This window comes from Meleagris gallopavo, chromosome 11 (genome assembly GCF_000146605.3).
Source record: "Meleagris gallopavo isolate NT-WF06-2002-E0010 breed Aviagen turkey brand Nicholas breeding stock chromosome 11, Turkey_5.1, whole genome shotgun sequence".
Taxonomy (NCBI): domain Eukaryota; kingdom Metazoa; phylum Chordata; class Aves; order Galliformes; family Phasianidae; genus Meleagris; species Meleagris gallopavo.
Window position 1 is genome coordinate 1,657,616 of NC_015021.2, and position 24,883 is coordinate 1,682,498.

The 24,883-nt window shown below is 36.4% G+C and overlaps 1 protein-coding gene across 1 annotated transcript in view; it reads right to left on the reverse strand.

The window, feature by feature from the left end:
- Window positions 1-118: 118 nt before the first annotated feature.
- The window catches only part of DLG1 (discs large MAGUK scaffold protein 1), a 73,160-nt gene continuing 48,395 nt past the window's right edge, over window positions 119-24,883 (reverse strand). The window contains exons 11-17 of the mRNA XM_019618854.1: window positions 23,819-23,975; window positions 22,553-22,655; window positions 13,042-13,156; window positions 7,303-7,479; window positions 6,758-6,827; window positions 2,285-2,384; window positions 119-214 (exon numbers count right to left, since the gene is read on the reverse strand). Of these exons, the coding sequence (XP_019474399.1) occupies window positions 159-214; window positions 2,285-2,384; window positions 6,758-6,827; window positions 7,303-7,479; window positions 13,042-13,156; window positions 22,553-22,655; window positions 23,819-23,975 (778 nt within the window). The 3' untranslated portion in view covers window positions 119-158. The remainder of the gene's footprint in view (window positions 215-2,284; window positions 2,385-6,757; window positions 6,828-7,302; window positions 7,480-13,041; window positions 13,157-22,552; window positions 22,656-23,818; window positions 23,976-24,883) is intronic.

Genomic DNA, 24,883 nt, shown 5'->3' on the forward strand with positions numbered 1-24,883 from the left:
AAAAAAGACATTGGAATTTTGCAGTACCCAATTAACACACAAACGTGGACTTCAGTGGAAGCTTACTGGGAAGTTCAATTTAACATGTAAATACCCAGGAAAGACAGACAAACAAAAGCAAAGGAAGAGCTACTAAACAAAGATTCTAAATAAAGAACTTAAAAACACTTACGGTAACTACTTTCACTATCGCTGGCATTAGAGGTTACATGCTCTGAAATTGCAACACAATGGAGAAAAATAAGGAACACACACTAATGACATGAGTCCAAAGGAAAGAAAATGACAAAAATAATCCAGATGAAAGACAACAGTGATATCAAAATGCTGAAATCAATACATACTGCATATAAAAGTTTTAAGGTACTTCTCATAGCTCTCAGGATCAAGCTTAATTTCACACAAAAGGAATGGATGTTAATAAAAGAAAAACATTAAATAGCACATCAAAATAAGATTATGAAAAGTACACATTCGTATTTCACACACAACCCTGCAATTTTTAGGTTTTCACTTCCATATGAATATTATTTTTGTGCAAGAACTTTTATAACAGAACCACCTAGCCACTTTTCTGGGTTAAATTACTGTCTAGCAATCAAAATTCAAAGTTGGTTATCATTGGTCTTCTGCTCTAGACCAAGGATCTCCTCGAAAGTGGTTTCAGAAATGGAAAATTAATGCTACTGCTACCAGGATTTTTATTTATTTATAAAGCAGTTGAGGCCACACATAGAAGTATCTTCCCCCCTCCTACATGCAATTTCAGAAACACTGTGGGTTAGAATTAAGGGAACAGTTATGATCCGGGAAGAAAGGTTATCTTCAGTGACTAATTTTACTATCCCATAAACCCCTAGCACTCTACTTGTTTAGTATCTGTCATGAAAGAAAAGTCATGACTCTTATTGTAAGTACAGAAGTGATGTCAGGGTACACAAATCTGATGGAGTACTCAGCAACTGTAGAATCTTGCTGTGTAAAACTAATGCTTACGTGCCTCCTCTATCAGCTCCCCCACCACCTGGCCAGCAGTGCCCTATGAGCACCGTAAGAGTTCAGCAAGTCAGACAGAAAAACTCTCACGGCATCTGTTAAAGCAAGCTTTTTTGTTTGTTTGTTTTTAAAGAGCTGCCAACATCAGTCACCTAGAGAGAGGATTGACAACTGCTGAAATTGCTATGGCAATAGTTCTGCTATGGCTGTGAAAATCCATAGGTTAATTTCAATAATAAAAACACAAAAACAATATAAAAATGACATTAGCAAAATATACGAGTATCAACAAATTTACAAACACAGTCAGTACCAAGGACAAACAAGTAGGTGCTGGTAAGCTTCTGGACAGCAACTAAAACACACTAATGTCATAATCTTCCTGAAAGCAAAAACCCCCAAAACATTACAAACTAGAAAAATCTTATGAAACATTTTTAGAGTCAACCTCCTTATGCCAGTAGAGCACCAGTCTCATCTGTTAAAAAAAAAAAAGTAATTTTTCAGATGGAGGTTAAAATAACTTGGGAGTATTTTGATCACTTACTCAGGCCTTTTGATCCCATGTCGTCAGGGACCTCCTGCAGAGTAGTCCCCAGAGGGCAAGCAATAAAAAGACAATCACAAAGAAAATAATTGTCAGTAATATATAAAATTGGCGCTACGACAGGAGACAGTTCCCAGAACATCACAGGGAAGACAAGCCTATAGGAATGAACCAGATTGGCACTTGAAGTGTAATCACTGGTGCAAATGACAGAGAATGGCTGAGGATGTGGTTTATAGCAGATCTGGTCTGAATCTGCAAATTAAGTTTTTGAGAAGACACTTTTTTTTTTTTAAATGCAGGCAAAAACAATCAAATTCACCTCTTTTCATTAAGGAAACCAAATTAGAATGGAATGACTTCGAAGCTGCTAATCTAAAGGGACTGACTGGAGAGCCTGGTAAGCTCAGACACACTTTCCTTGCTGCTTTGCACTCTCCTCAGAATGACAACTGAGGAACCATTACTGACAGCTCCGAAGAGCTGTTATCTCCTCCAGTTACACATACACACTTATTCATCTGTATTAACCAGTTTACTGCAAACTGGGATATACTCTTGGTTTAAAATTTACCTTAAGAGCAAATGAATGATTGCATTCATCCTACAGATTGGATTGTCGTTTGCACACCAAGCTCGTTAGCCTGTTGCAGCTCATGAAACTGTCTCCATGGTAACACCCTACTGCAATCTAGCAGGCCCTTCTACTGTGCTTTCTCTCCATGGAGTGCCCATACTTACGGTCAATATCACTGGTTTCCTGCTCACTCTGGTCCTTGTTCTTGTAGAAGGGAAATTTTCGGGAAAAGAGGTTCTTTTTACGCTTGTCATTGAATGACTGCTGAAGAAGAGAAGGAGGGGCAAAACAAAGGATGTCTAATTCTGTGTGAACAAAGGCCCAGACCAGCAGCTTTGTGGAAGCTGACTCCTATAACCACATTATGCAGTGCATATTTCAACTTAACAGCATCTTCTCAGCTCATGTCAAATAGAGAGAGATCAGGATCATGGCTTTGCTCACCCCCTCAGTATTTCACACGCTTTCTGCAAGAGAAGTGACAGGCTGGCTCACCCTGGAAGGCCTGACCTGCATATCACAAACTTCAACTTCTTGCGAGTGTAATGAGATGTGAAAATCTAGGCTGCTAGAAGGCGGCCAACCCAAAATGAAATGAAAAAACAAAGCCAATGAAGTCACTGATATTATCTAGTACAGGAACTATGGTAGTTTGAAAAAAAAAAAAGTCAGGTATTTACATATGCTCCTACAAACAGCTAATGTAAGAGCAGATGCCCCTCTGCAAAAGTCAAACTGTAAGTACTTTGTGACAGCTGCTAAATAACATACCACAGTTACAACCTGGAACTGCACTGAATTCTCTAACGGTAAAACTAAGAAAGTAATAGTGAAATAGTAGAAATGGATTAAAAAAATGTGTCTCCTTAAAATCAGATTCTTCTTGTGTAAGCAATGGAGAGCACAAACATATATTCATTCATATATACCTGAGCTTACAGGTATAGTTACTGAAATATTTGTGTTTTAGTAATACCTGCTGTCATGTCTCTAGTTGAAGACACTGTGACTGCAGCATCTCTAACTTACATCCTGCAAAAAGTAAATAAAGAACCTCGATGCATAAATAGATCAGTAATTATGCACAGAACTGGTACAGCTAACTTCATGCTAGTTGAAATATCTTCTTTTTTCTTTTAATCAGTGAATCATCTAACCAGTTTTGCCAAGCTATGTAATTGGCCATGCTTGTGTCATTTGGTTTGCAAAAATTCTATCACTGGGAGAATGGTAAAAGCAGGAAAATGCTCAGCTTGGTTTTGTGATCTTATGCAGCTGGGGGTCTGTTTATTTGCAAACCAAACACAGTCAATGTGCCACAGGAGGTAATAAAACTTCCACAGAACACTTTTTTAAAACATAAATTTACAAAGAACCAAAATATATTTCATTAAGTCAATAAAATTATATGAGCAGCTATTTCTAAAATTTAAACCACATTAATTTTCAAAGATCGTTTGACCTTATTTAATCCAGTCTGAGCTTTCTTTCTCTATGTACAAAATGCAGTAGTAAAAAGTTATACTACCTTTGTTATCAGCCCTAAGCATGGAATGAAATATAGCAACAAGCAGGAGTCAAAAAGGACTCATGTTTCAAATCACTGGCCACCTTTTTTGGTACAAGTACAAAACGAGTATTTGGCCTTCCTAAAGAGGATGCCTATAGTGCTACACAAGTTGCATACTGCTACTCTACTAACAAAGCTTCTGGCCATCTGTTTTAATACAGGCTTGCTTGGCAGTACCACATACTGAAAAATCCAGTGATATTTTCATTACCGCTGTCAAGACAAAAATATTTCATCAAATCTACCAGGTGTTACAAAGGCACACAGTATCGTAGGAGCACCATCAGTGACATGAGCACTGAGCTCTGGATACAGCAATAATGCTTTAAGTAGGAAACACACAAACCTTTAATTGGCTGGCATCTGTGTTTGACTAAAACTGTCATTCCTCTGTTAGATCTGGCAAACTTTCAACCTGACATACGGACAGAGGAACTCACTGGACTTGACTTCTCATAACCAGAAATGTTACTAGGATCTACGTAAGACAGGCAACAAAGAAATATGCCCAAATGAGTAGATCTTAGCTGAGCATGATGAAGAATGCTGTAACGTGCCCTCTGAAAGGGAATGGCTCACATCTAGCCAATTGTCTGCTGGGATAAGACCCTCAGTTAGGTCAAAAGAAGATGAAAATAAGGGAAATGATAACAAAGCAAAAATGGTACTCTTTTACTGAGGTGGTGAGATTTTGCAGTGATTAAAGGAAATGCTGAATTTATTTTGCTTCACAAAAGATAATCATGTTTTTCATTTTAGTTTTGAAAATATTTCATAACATTAATGGTTTTAACTTTCTCTACAGAAAGTCTTACTGAACTAATATGAAAATTCATATACTGCATGTATAATGGTCAGAGTCAGTTCCATAGACCAAAAAAAAAAAACCAAAGAAATTAAAAGAATATTGGACTGATTTTGAACAAAAGATTAGCCAAAAGATTACTTTTAAAAGATGCCATGATTATAAAAAGCTGAAGAGAATTGCTTATTAGTTGAAAATGCATAGTAATTACATTAAATTCTTCACAAGCCCACCGCAAATCATGATCAGGCACTACAAGCAAGAATATATTAAAACAGAAGCAGCACAGAAAGTTAGGTAAATGTGTATATGAAAGGAACGGGAAAAAAATAATCATTTCTACTCCAGTTTCTTAGTGTTACTTAAATGTAAAGGAAGGCAGACTTTACTATTTGCCATCACTAGGGTTATTCTTTAGGATTTTGATGCAGAATTTTTGAAGAACTGATCAAAATTGATATTTCATACTGTCCATGGAGATTTATCACATACAGACACAGGAATGCACACAGTCCGTGAGGATGTGTATGTTGCGGGTAACTTACTGGGAAAAATACCCCCATGACAAACACAGGAAGAATACTTTAAAGGAGAAATTGCCATGTTAAAACATTTACAGCTGAAGCAACAGATTGTGAATAAGTGTAAGCATGTTTGCAAAATCAAGTGTTACTAAAAAAACTGCAGTTCTGTATCAATGGCAAGCGTAGTTGCTTTTCCACTCAGTATCCCATGCATATGTTTGGTGCTCTGTTAGTACACGGTGCTTGTGTACTAACTGCTCTATTGCCAAAACGCTACCTCAGGTAGATCAGTAACTGTTCACAGTTTGGTGGTAGGCAGACTACAAGAACATGCAATTATCTTCTCAAAGAACACGGTAATATTTTAAAAACTGTGTAATGTAAAACAATCTGAGGTATTTAAGCCATTCGGTTCTTATGCAACTTCTAAAAAAGTGAACTCAAAATCCGAAAATGATGGGTTAAAAGTTACCACAGTGATTGATAACAATTTATTCCCAGTAGGAAAATACGAATGAATGAAAAGATAAAAGCAAAATGTAAATTATCGGAGGGATCCTCAAGGCAGACTCTAACTGTTAATCAGAAAATAACTAAAGATACTGATTTTGCTTTGAACAGTTTGCATTTTAAAAACTTAAAAATTTAAAAATTACAAAAACTTGACATTTTCTTAATTAGTAAACTAAAAAGGAAATCTTTGCCATGTAGGAGAGGAATACATATTTGGATTTTGATATATTTAAAGTATACAGATACATTATTAAGGTTTTAGTACTTTATATATTTGATTTTTGAAGAAAGGAAAACACTAACTAAAATAAAAGACAAAAAAATAATTTGGATCTAAAATAATTAATGTTTGTACCATCTGAAAAAAATATATATGTGAAATAGTTTCCTCGGGAGCTCAAAAGCACATTGCAGACTACTCTAAAAAAGCAGTTACCTTGCCTCCTCACCACTCCTCCCACTATCCCTTATGTACTGGGACAAAGCTGACATACCAAGCAGTGACCTGCACTAAGGGACTGACTGCTATTTCTCTGGGACTGAGTTATCCTTCCATCAGCACTGCTTACTTTGTATAATCCTGCACAGCCACACCAGTGTTGGTGCCAACAGAGAGCAGTGCTGAGACAAAAACACTTGAGAGATGGATGGAGACTGTATGGTTAGCAACAGGGGAAGACTTAAAGAGTCCCTTAAAGCTTCTGTAGCCACAGGTGTAACAAAGAATATATTTTATCCTTCTTACTGTGCACAGTATAAAACCTCACTTTATCATAGGGACCCCGATGAGCAATATTTTCTTGTTTTCTACATGCATTACAAAAACTTTAACAAAAGAAATATTCTAGCTTTTCTGAAAATTGGCAGTAACCCTCTTCCAAAAAGGGAGAACAAGAATACAATCCAGACCAAAGGGTTAAACAGATGTGTAAGAAGAACTTGCAGTGCCAGTAGAAATGTCTCTAGTCAATAAGTGATCACTATATACACCTCCTGTTATATTACAGACTTAAGAATAGTATCTATTTCTAAGCTAATTCTTTAATTTGCAGTGTTTTTGCAATGGGTTACTACTTAAATTTGCTTTCATTTTCAGAAATATTTTATTTCTATTTGACAGAATTTAATCTTTTCACTAAAAACTGACATGGAGCCTTAATACATAAACCACAGAGGAACGTTACCATTCACAACACCAGGTTTAATTAGCACTTCATAAACTCACCCCTTTCTCTCCTCTTGTCTTGGAATTGAATTTCACTGTCTTTAAACGGGCTCGTTCTTTTTTCTCAACTCTACCAGAAAGACAAAAAAAAAAACCAAACAGATAAAACAGTTAAATGAGCAAAATTCATGAAGCTTAAATTAGTATTTGTTATAGTATAAGCGTAGTGCTCAAGTGCAGTCACAACCATCAACATCATATTACGCAAAATTTACTTTGCCCCTACTTATACACAAATGGTGTAGTATTAAACTAATATCACATTTCTAGTAAAAGCAGCTAACTTGCTTACCACGAGGATAAGGAGAGGAATTTGAAACAACCTTTGTCAATTTAGGAGAATACAGCTCGTAAGGCTACATATGATTCCTCACTGAGTTAATTACAATCACACTGCAGATTTTTAACTTTTGTTAAATGACTGGATGCTATGGTGAAGAATTAACAACAAAGAGCAAAACTGAATGTCTACAAAGGTATACATATTAATCATATCAGAAATTTAATAGCAGACATCTCAGCGTCAATAAAACCTCACAACATACCTGCGTTTGCTTGGGATAACTCCAATTTCATCACTTTCTCCATCTGGAGTTACCTGCCGTGCTTGCCACCATTCATCATCAGAAGCATTAATGACATGGAGAATGTCACCAAATTTGAAGTTCAGTCCTTGACTTGGAAGGCCACTGTCTTTAGTCTTGTCATAATCGAACAGAGCTCTACATTGAAAAGAAAAAAAATTAACTACTGAAAAAGATGAAACAGGGGGCTGCAAATAGCACAAGATTTATTTAAGCTGCCTGTGTGTTCAGAAATGACTGCAACATTCTGAAAGGTGCTCAGAAGACGAATGCTGAATGCAATCTCTCCCCCCACACATACACAGACAATGTATAGTATAGTATTCACATATAGTACATTTGAGACCTTTAATAAGTGAGAATAAACATGGCCCAGAGCAAAACCCCAGTACTTGGCAGAAGGTTGACAAGAAGATATCTCCTGCAATTCAATCAATACTTCGCGTAGAACAAATTACACATCAGTGTAGGATGAAAAAGTAAATTTGACACATGCAGCCCTGCTGAAAGTTCTGCAATGCACTCTGTTAGAAGTTACAAACTGGAAATATTTCAGTAAATAAAAGTTACTGTCAAATACTGCACAGGAATACAATACATAGGGATGCAAAAAATAAAAAGCTCAAAAATATGGTCTGGACAGAATGTTGCTACTATAGTATCAGAGGGCAAAAAAAGTATATGAACTCTTTTGGAAAATTCCGTACCATTTCAGAGGAATCCCATCCTTCTTTGTAACATCAGCCTATTTTCAAGTAATAGGCACCAGCACTACCAGCAGACTAGCTGCAGGCTGCAGTTTTATTCACATTCACTTCACTAGCAAAGTAAGTTTATTCAAGCTCACTGCTACTCTTGCTTTGTACTACTTCCTTCCCCTGTCTTAGTTACAAAGCAAAATTTCTGGAAAGGGACACGGTACACCACACTGAGGAATCAATACAGGTTAAAGATAATTTCTCCCTGTTGAATTTTAAATCTCAATCAGTTCCCTGAGGAACAGAACAGGCCTACGGTACACTTCTCGCACCACAGCCAAGAATTTAGTGAGGATGTGGAACTGAATGACAGGAATCTCTCACAGAAGCTAAGAGAGACTCCTAGGATGCTTTAGAAAGGACTCATTTTACTTTTCAAAAAGGTGCATGAACAGATGTCAAGTGAAGTGCCTGTAATGAAAAAGGCCAACAAAATCATCATGTGTTTCATCTGACAGCTCAATCGTTTCTCAGTGACACACCTACTAAATGGCAGCCTGTCTCAATTTAGAGATTTGATAGCAAGTCCATCACAACCTTAGCAGAGCAGTGTCAACTGATCAGAAGAAAGGGATAAAGGTTTTAATAAATATATTCTTAAGAGTCATGAGCAAGATAAAGATTTTAAAACAGCTAGAAATACTTAGGGCTCTGTGTATGATGAGCCAAACAGCACCTAGAGTTAAAAAGAATCTCTTTCCACACCAACCAATTAACATGGTGTTTCCTGCATGCCTGGAAAGTTATCAGATGAGAACTTAATTTACACTGAAGATGACCTATTTATCTACAGATTGTTATATCTAAGATAGTTCTTTGATGAACTCCTTGGATGGCAAATTTTATTACCGATTAACATTGCATACAAGTATTTAATGTAAGTCATAACACAAATACAAATTTACTTTAGAATAAACTCAGCATTTCTGACAAACCAGTGCTTTATACATAGTCCCACAATATTCATTTTACATTTAAGATCCTGCTAAAGTTAACTGACAAGTCCTAAAAATTACTTTAAGGGGAAAGCACCCAGTCCTCCCTGCTATTTCACCTGCATTAATCAGAATCACACCACCACTAACATGCTAATTCGGTTCCTTCAGTTAGAGGTGTACAGAAACTGAAGGCAAGTTGCACGTTTCATGAATGCTTTCAAAGCCAAAAACTTAACAGTTGTGTTAACAGTGTCACATTTTCCAGATTGCCTTTTTACCCGGCTGCTACTTGCAATACCACAGGCTGCTGATCAAGTTCTGCTGAGGCATTTCTTTTGCAGCGTCCTTGATGAACAAAGTAATGAGTGCATCCCTGGAGCAGCAGAAGTATCCTTCTGTACTTCTTTATGAAACACAAACTAAACTTACCTCTTCAGAATGAATGAAGGTCAGCCTGTACAGGAGCTTCTCTTTTTCTCCCTGACTTTTTGGAAAAGCTGTTTGAAACTAAATGTCTGAAGTGTCGGAACAACATAAGGATGCCCAATTAAATTCTTCCTGCAGTTGAGCACACTTTTCAGGCCTGGTGCTAACATCAATCTTATTTTTCAATGGATCTAATTAAGATTTCCTAATGCTTCCAAAACTGTGCAGTGTCTTCCACTTGGAGATGCAATTATTTTCTACTCTCATGCAAGGGGAGAAATCAGCACCATTATTTGAATTTGTAATGTATCGTGCTGGTTGGAAAAATGGACGGGGGTGAATGTCTATTTAAATCTGCATTCTACACACATTGCACAGAGAGAGATTTGGCACACAAGATTAGATAAAGCATGGAACAAATTTACTCCTGTCAATATGTTATCACAGAAATTTGATCCCATGAAAGAATTTCACTTCTTCACATTTGCTTTTTGAATTTGCAGATGAAGGAGGACAGCATAGAGGTGCAGCTCAGATGTAAAATCACAAATAATGTGTAAGAGAATCCCTCTCCTCTTAAAATAAAGATCAGAAGAATTATAAAGCAGCAATCAGAGAAGGGCACTAAACTAGTACATCTTAATTAGGGGAGAGAGAGAGAATTAGCTGTGCAAATTCAGGAGTTAGTCGCTGCCCTCCAAGGACTGCTATTGCTATTTATCAAATATACATGCAATTAAGGAGAAAAATCTGTCCTTTTACTTTCGGTTGCATCCTCAACCAAACACAACCATCTTTTCCTTAATATTACACAACACCCCCACAATGCTGTTTGCAAGCTATCTATTCATGAAGATATCACCTTTCAGTTGCATGGATACAATGATGCAGCTCATTTTACTCATTACTTTGGTAACGTGACTTTGAGAAATTACCACAGATTATTATTCCCAAAGTCTTTTATTCCAGAGTTTTTCTGCAACTGTGATCGAATGTCTATAAACATACCTCTGCTGGACTTATTATTCAGTTTAGCTTACACTACATGATCTTGAAGGCATATCCAAAAAACCCAAAAATTACAGAATAAGTTCAACATCAGTTACTGAAACTAGTTTTGAACTAGTTCAAGTAAAAGTACAGAACATGTCAAAGTAACTTACAGAGCATAAGTGGGACAGCCAACATGTTCTGCCAGCATCTAGCAATATGTTCAAAGATCCTTGAAAGTTATTTAACTGAGGTCAAAAATTGCACTGAAAACCAGAGAACAGATGTGAACCCACCCTGTGTGCAGCCAAGTTGTCTACCAGACTTTGGCATCTTTAGATAGAATGACAAGATTAGGTCTCAAAAACCATTGCAGCACTCTCTGAAAAGGGACGTGGGTGGAGAAGTACTTTTCACAAGGAATTTTTGCATTTTAGATTTTTCTTCCAACTTCTAACACAGCTGATTAGCAAGTTTCAAAAATCTTTCTTGGAAATGGAACCACCAGTTTCCACGGGGCTGCTGCCAACATTCTGGAGAAGGCTGCACTTTTGGCAGCTGACAAAGTCAGAAGCCCAGCCTCAACCATTCCCAGGTCATTTCCATCAGGAGAATAAAAGCTACATAGATACAAAACATTTGTCAGGGGCTTGAAGAACTAGATGAATGCATGAACTGGAATGTAAGTAGTTTAAAATCTGTAGCTATAAGCTATAGCTAACAAAGCAAACTGAAAGTGGTTGAGATTGTTTAGGCTTAGTTACACCATAAGCACTAAAGTGATAAACTTTGTGATTGTGGATATTAAGGTCTCACCATCATTTCCATAAGCATACGTAACACATGTGCATTGCACAAAGCTTGCCAAGGTGAAAAATCATCAATACTGTAATATCATGATGACTTAAAGTCTGATGGCAAAACTGCACAACTGCCTAAGTGGATCCAAACCTGAGCAGCCATGCTGCCCCCCCACCACCAGACAGACCTCTCTGAACCAGCAGTTATGTTTGTGCAGTGCACGTACAGTGTACAACCAGAGAGAGATGAACTGTGTGAAATACTGTGCTTTTTCTTGGAGGTTAAAGTTACTATCACTTTATTTAAGCCTCTTATTCTGGGTCCTCACAAATGCAGAAGCAGGTCAAGGAAGTGCAATGGGGAGAAAGCAGGGACAGGGGAGAAATAACAGCAAATGACAGAAGTCTGGTGAAAGATTAACCAGAGTCACCATGTTAAGAAACTCCTTAAAAGATCTGCTGCTGCATTAAAATCCCCCTATTGGCTTCTAAAAAAATCAACTCTGTTCAACAACCTGTTATTGAATATAATGGAGATAAAAATTGACTATTATAAACCAATTTACTGTGACTTTTGTAGTGAAGAAGTAGGGTTTCACTGCTCATAGCTAACACTATATTTTCAACCAGCATTTCACTTGATGGCAACATCAGTCAAAGCAGATCTTAAGACTCCTCTCTCCTAAGCTGTACCTATTTCTGAAAGGGACCTTGCTTCTACAAGACTATGGTGATCAGGGAACTACTTCAGATAAAGTGCATTTAATCAGGCTCATTTTTCTGCAAACAGATAACAAAGCACAACTGGGAGACAAAGACTGTTTGAGGTGGATTTCTAAAGGGGGAAAGGCAGTGGAGCCTGAGCCGAAGATTTTAGCAGGTAAACCTGCAACATTTTAAATCAAATTTAAAGCAAGCACCACCACTAACAAAGTCTTGTGTGCTCTATTAATACATTCTGGACTCTTTTATGAAGCTACTGCTGGCTCTTATTCAACTCAGAGATGAGTCAGATTAGGAAACTCAAAGATCAATTTATTTTTTAAAATTCAACCCATCAATCCATACTTCACATTTGAAATGTTACACCTTATCAGTATGTCATAACTGATCTAGGAGTAAGGCTGCACCTTGCCAGAATTCCCTGGGGAAACTACTTATTTTCTTAATTATTTCATGTTCTTATATTTCCACGTCCTTTCAGACTTCTTTATGTTTGATTTTGCATGAAAAAAAAATAGTGAAGGATATTCAACTTATTCACTCTGATGCATTTGATCCCTTGTTTTCCATGGAAAATATTCTGTAATACAATTCTATTGAATTTCTTAATACAAATTGAGAATATGACTAAGGCAAGCTGAAGAAAATCAGATGGCAACTTGTCAAAGCTTAAGCACAGATTTGAAGTCAAAACCTAACAAAGAGGAGAATATGCAGAGTTTTGTCACAAAAACACAAAATGAGTTAAGCCAGATGTTAAGGCATCACGTACTTTGACTTAAAAAGAATAACTATGTGTTTACTGAAGGGTTATAATCTTAGACTCGGGACAAAAAGCAAGTAAATGCACCACTTCTCAAAGTTCTCAGTGCTAATACTACTTTTCCCGTTGTGTTACTACTTTTTCAGTTGTATTACTTTAATCAAACTGAATTAAGTTTTGTTTTTAATATGTTGCAATCACAAAAACATCAAGTTCAGCAATGAGTACACAAAAATATAGAAATAGTAAGTTTTCAGAAAAGCAGAAAAATACACTTGTAATATGATAAAGAAGATGATTACCTGACATATAGGGATCTCTTCTGGCTGGTTCGCAAAGATCCTGATCCTGAACTAATGCTACTGTTCATCATCTGCTCCCGTAAATCATGTATTTTAGCTTCAAAACGACTGTATTCTGTAAGAGAGGGAAGCACTGCTATTAATTTTCTCTGTACCTCTGGGGATTAAATTACTCAGAAAAATACTGAAAATCTCAGAAAATAAGTATTTGTTAGAGGTTTTTTTTTTTTTTAAATGCAAGAAAAAACTCCAAAGTTCTAATGTTTTAATTAAGCTTTTTTTTTGTAATTAAAAGCTATATAAAGTCTTACATTTATCAACTGAAATACAATTTGAAATAAAGCAAATGAACAAAAGCAAATATCTGTTACGAGATCTCACCATTCATTCTACAGTTTACAGTGACCAATCCTTCCTAATTAAAACATAACTCTATCAATCACTTCACAGTAATAAAAACACAGAAATTTTACACCATGACCAAAACTAAAGCTTAGAATATGTATCTGAAGTGCACATATTTATAATCTAAATTATATTTTTAAAATGCTAAATGTGAGAATTACAAGTTTCTGAAAAGTTGGAATTGAATAGATACTTCAGTATTGCTGGGCTTGAGTAAGATGCAGGATTTAGCACTACAAGGTGGGGAATACGCAGAACATTATCTGAATAAAACAGTGTTCCCATGGGACTTCAAGTAAGGAAAAGAAGTCCAGAACTCTGGCACAAATCTCAATCCAATTGTAAACAGCATTAAGACATTCGAACTCCCTCTATATAATTATGTACAATGTTAATCCTGGAAAAACGGATTGTGTTCTTAAGCAGCACTGTGTACTAATAAAACTAAGATAAATACAGTTGATTTTATCTACAAAGGCGGACAGTAAAATAGCAATAGTTTCTTGAGGACAAGCATATCCTAAAAGCAAGGTACTTACATGTTGCCAGCATAAAATATGAACTCAGAACAAGTAAGTTTTTCCTTCAGTTCAATAGTTTGGACTTCAGGATAAACAGATCCACTTCTAAAACCTTTCTAGTTAAGGGAAATGCTCTACAGCCACCACCTTCGCCAGCAGACCATGTGATGCAAGATTATAACAAGTCAACATTGGGAGAGCCAGGGTGTGCACAGCCAGCAGCTGCTGAGCTGGGTAATTTGTGCTCTTCTCCCTTGCTGCACCTCATTCCCCGTGGGCATCAAATTTACTCAAGATACGTGAGACTGATTAAAAGGGCTCTAAGATGCAAAAAATCTTGAGGAAATCTCTGAACTGCACTTCCTTCAACAGCCATCTTAAATACCACAATTTATCCTATTATGTTCTGTAGGACTTTCTCCCCACACATTCGTCAGGCAAATAAGCAGCAAAACGTACAGGTTAGCCAAGAGAGGAAGAAAACAAAATTAAGTTACCGAAGAACTTTCTGTGAACTGGTTTCTGGTATACCACTTCATTCATCCAGCTAACTACAAATTGAATATTCTAGCAATAGCAGCCATAACTAACACTGTGCAGACTGTGACCTTAAGAACAGCTTCTTAGATAATCTTGTTTCTTGTCCTTTAAACCCAAAAGCCAGTAGTTATTAAGATAGCATCTTAGTTTTTGAATCAGCAATGGTGTCTTTGTACAAATGAGGTCCAGATCAAATAATTTACCAGCACTAACCAAACTGATGATGATGCCTGACGAGAAAAACTGTTTCCACACTACTGATGTTATTACTAATATCAAAGGAATTCAGCATGACAAGATGGCAATGTAAGAGGAATGTGAGAAAACAGGATTTTTTAGAAAGAAACATCCCTTAGGGGAAGGACCCAGATACAGAAAGAAAAACCTCCTCCTGCTGTGCCACTGCTGCACCACATGGTGTGGGTAAGTCACCTCATTTTCCTCAGCTTTTCCCCTTCCTCATTGCTGCTTCTCTTATCTACTTAGACTGTAAGCCCTGAGACAGGAACCCACTTTTCACAAGGACTAATCTAAACAGGATTTTAGACAGCACCTGCATATCTGCATTTCATTTATATGAACACTAACAGCTCCTTTGTCTCTTTCAGAGGTGAAAATTATATAATAATAATGACTTAAATGGGAAACAGTCTCACTTTACAATAACAACTGGGCAGCAAGCACTATGTTTATCAAGAGACAGGACCAAAACACAGGAATGAATCTGAGACATGCCAAACTTTTTCACACAATGAGACACTTCAGGTAGGGCAGGCAAAAAGCTCATTTTCCTCTTTAGCTTCTCTCCCCAGACAAGACATGGTCACATTTCAGAACAGTTGAGAGCCAGCTCCTGAGATAAGGGAGAATGCAGTGCTAGTCCTTACGAGGAGACTGAATGCTGCTAGAATGAGGTTCTCTGAAGTTTTATCCACTCATCTGAGTCCCCTGTGAAGGGACGCACTTTTTTTTCATTTCTAACCTGCCCATTAATTAATTCAAATCAGTGCATCATTAAAAACAAAAGTTTTTAAACACACTGTCTACTGACTAAAACATGGCTTATCTCAAAATTATTTATCTGCTCTAATTAAAACAACAAATAAGTTAATAATAAAGCAAAACACAGTTTTACACGGTTAAATTCATACTGTTAGGACTGCTTGCATTATAGAAAAACATTTTATTCATTCTGCAAAACTCTTTTGCCTCTAAAACCGAACATTTTCAATGATTTATAAGAAATCAGAATTTCAGACAAGGGGTCTGAGCAGTGAAACTCTCCTGGACTGCCGCTCTGGTGAGCCACAGGGATAAGACTAAGAAGATGGTGAATTGTCTGTATCGGCTGTGGAAGGTAAAAAAAAAAAAAGAGAGGCAGCTCTGACAGTTAATTTGGTCTGGAACACACAACCTAGGAAAGAGAAATAAAAGAACAGAAGACTACAACAAGGGATAGAAAATTCAGAAGGAAAAACAATTCATGGAAGCATGGATGTATGCACTGGGAACAGATGGCAGCACAGCACTCAGAAGCAGAGATTCCTACATATACTAAACCCACTAAGAGCTGAAAAAGTTCACTTTAATTTAAAAAAGTATGCCTCTTGCATCCCTCTTACCATCTGTCTGTGGAAAGCCCTCCTTTAGTGAGCCCCACTGGATCTGTCAAAGCAGCTTCCGCTGAGAATTTTGTGCTGTTTTTTTCCCCTCCACTCTCAGGATACTCACAATTCTCCTTTATCGTGCTGCCTACAGACACACTGAGAAGCAGAGCCTGGCAGTAAGTTAGAACAGCCACCATCACAACCACCTTGTACTGACCTTCCACGTGCTTCCAGTTCTCGGCTGGTGAGGCAGGACTGGCACAGCATGCAGTGCAGTGAGGTTGTATTTACGTGCTCTAGTAATGAACTACCTCTATCTCTTGACTATCAACACTGATATTTGATAAATTCATAGGTACAATTCATGTGCTTGTTACAGACTGTAGTATAAATTTCAGGTGGTAGAGAAAGCTGTGGGGTGTATGCTACTTACTATGACCACACAAAAACATGTGCCAAGATGTTACGTATGAAAATATACAGTAAAAGCATTTAACATCATCTGGGGAGAGATAACACTTAGCTTCAACACCAGACTTTCTATATTAAAGTGAACTGAGAGCAACCACAATGCATTCCATGTGCTATTGGTGGCTTTCCCACATTCACGCCTCGCCAACCGCTTGAAAGACCCCGGCCATGCAATTTCAAAACAGACTAAAAAATTGCATTTGTGTTTAGTTAAAAATTCTTCCTACAGAACCTGCAAAATTCAGAATGAGACTACATCCAGCCACTGCCAATGCTGAAATGAATTGACCTAGAACACGCATTTACAACTTGCAAAAGGCTGGACACTTCTTAAAGAAAGACTAGCAATTTTATTTATTATCTTAAAGAGCAGAAGTGAAGATTTAAAGGATTAAAACATGAGTAAGCTGCTTTACAGTGTTATCTATCAGGACTATTTATAGCAGAACCCTTCTTCTAAGCTTAATGAGACAGGCTTTAAAGGTACTTTAATTGACTAATCTGGATTATTCACAAATCAGTAGAACCAGGTAAAAACAAGCAGGAAAAAAAAAGGATGAGTAGAGATCACATACCTCACAACATGATAAAACATTTTTTTCTAAAATATTTTAAAATAGTTTTCGTTTTTTGAAATTGGGAAATGCTTTTAAACCAACACTGGTTTCAGCAATTCATGTACTCCACCAAAATGTGATTGAAGCTCAATCTCTTGACATGCAACAAATACTGAAATGTAAGTTTTGCAAAAACATTATTACCAATATGCCACTTTTACAAACGGGAGACTTGTATTTTCAAGACAAATGTTCAGAAAAATCCTTTGCTCATGGACATGAAAATGCTACCACTTCCCAGAATTTAGTTATTCTGTTTTAAATGCCACAAGAAAATAGTGCATAAGTAGCAGCATCACAGTGAGAAAAACTGGCTCAATCCTGGCCATTTAAGGGTAAGCTTTAACAAAGCATTATTTCCTCTTTTGACTCATTCACTTTAAAGACAAAGAATGAAAGACTACAAAAATGTTGTACTTGGATCTTATTTTCAGTCAATGTATACATTCCATCAAAGCAAAAAAAAAAGACAAGGAAAATGGAAGTAAAAAACTGGCTAGTTAGATATCAGTTTGAATCTCAAATACATTTTGCAATGGTTCACCATGAATCACTTACATTTACTTTAATCAAACTAGAAAGAATATGCATGAATCAGTAGCATACATTCAGAAGAGGTGATTTGGTTTTTTTTGGTGTTTTTTTGTTTTTTTTTTCACAGCACATGAAAATCATCTCTTGAGGACTTGGCCTCACCTGCTAATCTTACTCTGATCCTCCCAATCACCTAAGAATATTGAGCTAATCTGATCACTAAACCATCTCACTATTCTTTCAGAGAAGAAGTGGATATACAGAGACAGATTTGATCACGTGAAATATAAAGAAAAGCGTAGATTTTAAATTCTAAATAACAGGCAGCTGATAGTTGATGTGGAAAAAAAAGCAAAAACCTGTTCTACTAGTTAAAATACCTTTTATGTTTTAAACTTCAGGTGGATTGTTGGGAAACAAAGTGCTGCTATCATTTCCTGTTGTAAAAGGCTTACCTGTATTTTGCCACTATTTTGAAGGAAGGGTCAAGTGACCAATGAAAGAATGCCTGCTTTTGTTTTCCATGGCCTCTAAGAGCATTCCTCACAGTTATGTGCATGTAACTGACATTAATAAAAAAACATGGACTTAATCAACCAGTTTTGAGCTAGTAGAATTTAAGAAAGAAAAAGTGTTTAATCCACAAAATTATTTCCTACCCAAATTCCATATTTTAAGTATTTTCATATTTTAATTGTACTTCTTTGGCTATTTTTCTTATTTTAAAATGTTCGCATGCACTCAACCTACGTAGAGCTGTGGTTGTATAATGGCACCTCATTCCTTGTCACAATGGCCAAATCTAACCTTCCAGAAATGTTGAGGTAAACCTGTATTATTATGTTGTCCTCCAAACACAAGTGAGTGTTTCAGATGACCTTTTAACTTCATTGGACATAATAGAAGTGGAGGTGTCCATGTGAAATGGCAGAAAGAGGAAAATAGATCCCTCCAGAGGCTGTACATCTCTGGACAGTCCTATACTCCCCCTTGCTGCTCCTCTCCTTACTACATTCCCTTCACACACTGCTATGTAGCACAATGGTTTCAGCGACCAGCTCTGAATAGACATTCCAAGAGATGCACAGAAATCTAAATGGCTTAAACCTTCCATTCGTTCTTTCACACTATTATCATATTTTTTCCTTACCATTCTACATTTGTGGAAAACCTGAAGAAGATACAAATAATTAAAAAAAAACAGAGAGAAGGCAGAGTGGCACTGAGGTATCTGCAGAATTAGAGAATAGAAAAATGTAATGGTGCAGAAACCTCTAGAAATGAGAATTTCTAGTTCATCAAATGCTTTTGTGCACTGGAGGAACATCGTCTTCTTTAAAACTGCTTTGGGTAATGGTTCTTTGCTTTCAGTAGAACTCACTATAAAGCAAAATCCCATTTTATTCACAAATGATGTCCTAAAGGGAGATAGAAATGTGCAGTGCCACAGGGAGAATAACAAAAAGGAATTCAAAAGGAAGAAGAAAATAAGAACAACATCCTGACTTACTCACCAGCTCTATGGGGTAATTCCTATCTCCCAAGCTCCTGTTCTTTTCGACCTTTCAGCAGCACTCGCCCCAGCAGGTTAAAACCAAGTGCTCTCTCTGATATGCACACAACATGTGTGCGAGCATGTACCACACAAGTATGTACTAGTACAATCCAGTATGATTCAATGTCTTACAACATCTGAATTTAGGAGAGTTTTAAGGTAAATTGTAAAATGTGCCAGGAGAAGACAGAAGCCAGCTGGCTACAGTTGTGGCACAAATGTACAGAAGTGGTGCATGATGTACAAGCCACTTTAGTCAACAAGAAAATACTTACGCATTTCCTCTTTGGCTTTCAGCTATTCCAAAGCATGGGTAAGTGTCTGAAATGTGATTGAGTATAGGAGGCAAATTTTGTAAGGCATCACTAAAATTACTGAATGATGCTGAAGATAAAATGCATGCCCAGAAGGATATTCTAAGGTATAAGACTACATTTGTTTTCACATTGTTTTCCACATTTGTTTTCACACAGTTTCATTGTTTTCTGATTCTATAACCAAGGAACATTTTAGAGATTTCAAAGAAAAAGAGAGTCAGTTACATAATCTGAGCCCAAATATAGTAACAGCAGTACCATTCAGCCATGTTAGCCTATCTAGGGAGTAATAACTACTGCTCACTAAACTATGTTGTCTAACTGGATTTGAGGAGACTGGGATATGGAAAATTCAATATCTTCCATGGCAGGAGTTTTCCAATGATTTCTATTTATTTACATTAAAAAGCCTACTGAGGCTTTTATAGGAGAGAACTGTCTGCAAAGTTTTTGGTTTTATTCTTCCCAGAAACCAGAGCAGAAAGACAGGAGGGGAACTTCTGAAAGACCAAATGTTGCAGGATGTTACAATACAAATTAGCATTTTCAACCACATCTATGAACATACAGACTGTCATATGCAGTTACAGGCAGTGAAGTGAGCTGGTCCCAAGTGTCTTCCAAATGCTCCTATCATACTGAATTTATTTACCCAGTTATAATGAGTACTGATGGATGTCTAGAATCTCCTTGATCTGTCCTAACTGTCAGCATCTTTTACTGAAATCCTACTAGAATCATAAATATAAATAAGACACATATGCAATACAAGCAGTTAGAACTGATATTCTTCATCTTTAGGAAGACATCTGAGAAATACTGATGACAAACAATAATTTCATGCTCTATTCATTTAAATACTTTTTAACCTTTTCTTGGATGGCAGAAACAAAAAACGGAGATAGAGTGTATCATTCCCAACTTAACTGAATCAAGTTAGGGGAAAACAAGACCATCAGCAGTTATAATCCAGGAAATTTCAAGACAATCAGAAAATATATGTATTTTTATTAAATACTCAATATTAGTGGGATTATAAAAACTCAATATTAGCAGGATTCCAAGTAGAAAATATTCTACTTGGAAACCTGTATCTCAGGCAGAATGCTTTCCTATAATAAAAAATAATCAGGAACCTTTAAGAAAATACTCTTTTTACTGATTCCTAAGCAATAAGCAGTGAATATCTTATCCAAATTACTTCCTACACCAGATCTGAAAGAAGCTGACAGCTAGAGTTCCACTAGTTCTAGTTCCAACCTTTGGAGTATGAAGGGATCCTTTGCTTTTATAAGCATGAGTGCCAGAAAAAGAGGACTGAAAAACTGCTTCTTTTTGATGAAGTCTGAACACATTTTTTTGGCAAGGAAGAAATAAAGTGATTGTGTCTTGGAATATGTTCTAGCAGAGAAACATTTGTTCTGCTACTAGGAACCACTTCTCAAAATATCTTTCTGGCAGAAGAAACAGTGACCAAGAATGCCCTCTTTGTACAAAAAAGTGACCTGATCCTCAAAAGAACAAACCACAAGTAAATAAAAGCACAAGTTTTAATTCTTAATAAGTAGAAAGATCATTACGTTTGGGGCTACTGGGTGTAACAATTTGGCTCACCTACAAGAACATTGTAGAATTAACAGAGGATAGGCCAAATGCATATCAACACAAATACTTGATAATTCAGATACAAAGACACAAAGCCTAAGCAAACCAATTCAGAACCAATGCTGACCTTTCTACTATTTCCAGTCCTGGAACAGAACAGTCTACAGACTCAACATGTGAACAGGATGCACACACTCAAAAGACAACACAGGCATTGACCATATGGGCTGGCTGCAGGGATTTGACTGTGAAGCAGACGCAAACAAATAAGTTGGCCTTATTACTGACAAAAGTTCCTGGATCAGTGAATATATGATGCAATGTTGACACAGGTGGAGAGGAGGGAAATACGAAAGCTAACACTTTAAAGGTTCAGAAGAACAAGATAAGAAAGGTAAAAGAAACATGACAGAAAAGCAGAAAAAGAGAATGAAGAAGAGTGTGCGGCAGTGAGCTCCCTAACAATTTCAGATGAATATGACAGTTCTTAATGTCCACATAAACACTTACTTCTTGCTAGGACTGCTAACGGAAGAGTTTTAAGCAGACAATTCAGTGCAAACAAGATTTAGTTGTGTGCCTTCCAAGTTGGTAAAGCCACAGAACAAGCTGTTGACAACAGTTCATAACAAGCCTTGAGGAATGTCTTGTCATATGCATAACAATAATACACAACCTTACAGACTCAAGGTATGTACATCATTTTAGATTACTGAATTGTTGAAGTTCTCAAATAGACAAAGGCATTTGAAACTTGCTGTACAAGTGCATGAGGACAATATTGCATTGTGATGAGACAAAATTATTTTGCTTCTGCAGAGTCCAGAAGGATGGTTAATCAGCATCCACTACAGTCTAATCCAGATCAGAAGAAATTGCTAGATAAGTGGAAATACCAGCTTAGCATGAGACAGAGGAATGAAAATCTGATGGTTTCTTTAGGTCAACACAACAGAGTAGGAATTAGTCTTTTATCCTCCTACCGATAAAGAAAATAAAACACCATATTAAAAGGTAAAGCCAGTAGTAGGATGTAAGTAATGCTGTGGTATTTCTACTTGGTTGTGGATTTACTGGCTTAACTTTCACATCCTGGCAGTGTTATCATTTAGAAAAGAAATCAAAATTCTGAAAAACAAAGTGAGCAAGTAACATACCAAGCTTTGGCACTAACACCTACTTGCAATTACCCTAACAGGTATGTATCAACATCTGTTACCTTACTTGTTTCTGTTATGCTCAAAAGGGGTTAGGTGGAGATGGGATGGGAAGACATTTTAAATTATCTGATTTTCAAATTATAGAAGTGAAACTCAAATGTGTATGGAAACTATCTTACCTTCTGGACGGTACTGAGCCACTATAGTTACTGCTTGGCCTGCATTCTTCAAAGCTGTTGCTGCTTGTTCATGGGTGGCTGCCTTCAGGTCGACTCCATTTACCTACAAATTATACAAAAAATCCTTTTTATCAAAATAAATGTTTGTGTTTATTATTATCATCATCACAAATACAGACTCATAAATAAAAAAGAATTAACTGGATACAAACAAGTTTCCATATCTTGTGAGATTTCCCTGTTTCCTTATTATGAACTAGTTAATATAAATGAAAATTAGTGATCTTTACTGAAATCAAAAGGCAGTGAATCCTCTCTCGCATATAACCATCAGTTAAACAAATAATCACAGTATATCACTTCATGAATTTATTATTGCTAAGTCAATTTTCTTGTCTAAGATCTTTTTCATTCTTTTTAAGGACATGCACTGAATGCTGCCTTCTGTGATAGTTCACTTCACCTTTCCACAAAAGGACTTTAAGAGAGCTCTTTAGTAAAAGCACACCTACAGACCACTGTGCTTAATATTCAGTGACAGACTTCATCCTCCATGCTTTCAAGGCAGTCATTTTAAAAAGAAAAAAAAAAAAAAAAAATTGAAGCAGAAATGTCTCACATTATAGACCAAGAGTGTTTCTCATTGTTACAAGTTAAAATAAAGATGTACTTTACTAACAGAATTTTAATGACAGTAGAGCCAAATTTTTTTTTTCTTAGATATCTACCAAAACACAATGTAGCTGTTCTGAGAAATTGTTGTTCATAAATTAAGTCATCAACAAGATCTTTATGACCTCCAGTACTAATACAGGAAAAGTCCTCAGACAGATACGAGATGGGTGCAATTAAAACTAATGGGAAGTTCCGCAGTTAATCCAGGAAGCAAAGCATTAGTTTTCAGATATTACTGCTAAATGTCTCCATCTCATTAGAAGGCTTGTTTCTGAAACCTGCATTCTTTCCATTTAGACACACACACACACCTCAGATATCAGTAAAAATAACTTCAAGTCTTACAATTTTCCACTCTAAATAACATCTGAGATAGTGTCATTTTCATTGAGGTAGAGATGAGAAACTGAGGCAGACTAACATCCTCCAAGACACTTCAGAAATATACTGGCAACTGTTCCATTGCCTCAAATTCAGCTCAGTTAATTAATGATATTATTTACATTTAAATTGTATTATCAGTCATTAGTATCAAAAGTAGGGAAAACTGTTTTGTTGCTGGTGTTTAAAAAAAGAAGCAAAGATTCCTACAGAAATTATACGATCGCCTTTCCTAAGTTCTCCACTGAGATCAGCTGGTCCTCCTGCAAGGATGAAAGAGATGAAAATTCCTTCTCCATCTTCTCCTCCAACAATGTTGAAACCAAGACCTGTTGATCCTCGATGCAGGACAACCTTTCTAGGCTCCCTGGATGAAAGAGAGGAATGCCAAAGCTTAGTCACAAGTTGTGAATGAAATTGAAATAAATAATTAGAAAAGCAAAGCTAAGTCGTATGAGAGAGAAAGTATTGAAAATTCACATATCAAAAACTATATGTTTAACCAGTTATATTTTCAAATATTTTCTATTATTTGTATACCTTCTATTTTGCTTGTAGATACAGAAAACCCCGTTGCTAGGTGAACTGAACTATTTGTATGTACATATTCTAAATTCCTCTTACGCTGCTTATTCAGCACTACATGACAATATTTAATACTTTCCATGTCGTTCAAGAGGCTGGAACAATCTAACGGTAATAAAAACACTATTTTCTGAAACTTATCAATTAAATTCTAATGGAAAAGTTAATAACGAAACGTATGTCCTTGCTGCTCTAATTCCATTCTAGTTGGACAAAAAAATATATATACCAAAAAGAAACTGTAGCACTCTCACATATATCTGCAATTTATGTGCAGAAATTGTTACTGAAAAGGTTAAATCCAAACCAAGTTGTTTAATTCTTAGCTTCCTGGCTTGGATCAGGAAATGAAAGAAGAAATGCTGATCAAGTTATAAGAGTGAATTCAATAGACACAGCCAGTCAACATCTAGTGCAGAAACCCTCCCTCCAAAAATCTGCTGTTTTATCCAGCAGAATAAAAGAATGGATGATTTCAGAAACAGAAAACTTCTAATAATAAAAAAGAAAATGTGCACTACATTTAAAAATCACTAGAGAGCACTAAAGAACAATTAACGGACATTCTTAAATATTTGGAAAAATAAATTATTAATTTATAGGACGAACTAAGATGCTGCCTTTTTCCAAAACAAAAATATAATCTAGTCCGATTTTTTTAAACTTCTCCATTTCTGCACTAGCTTTTAG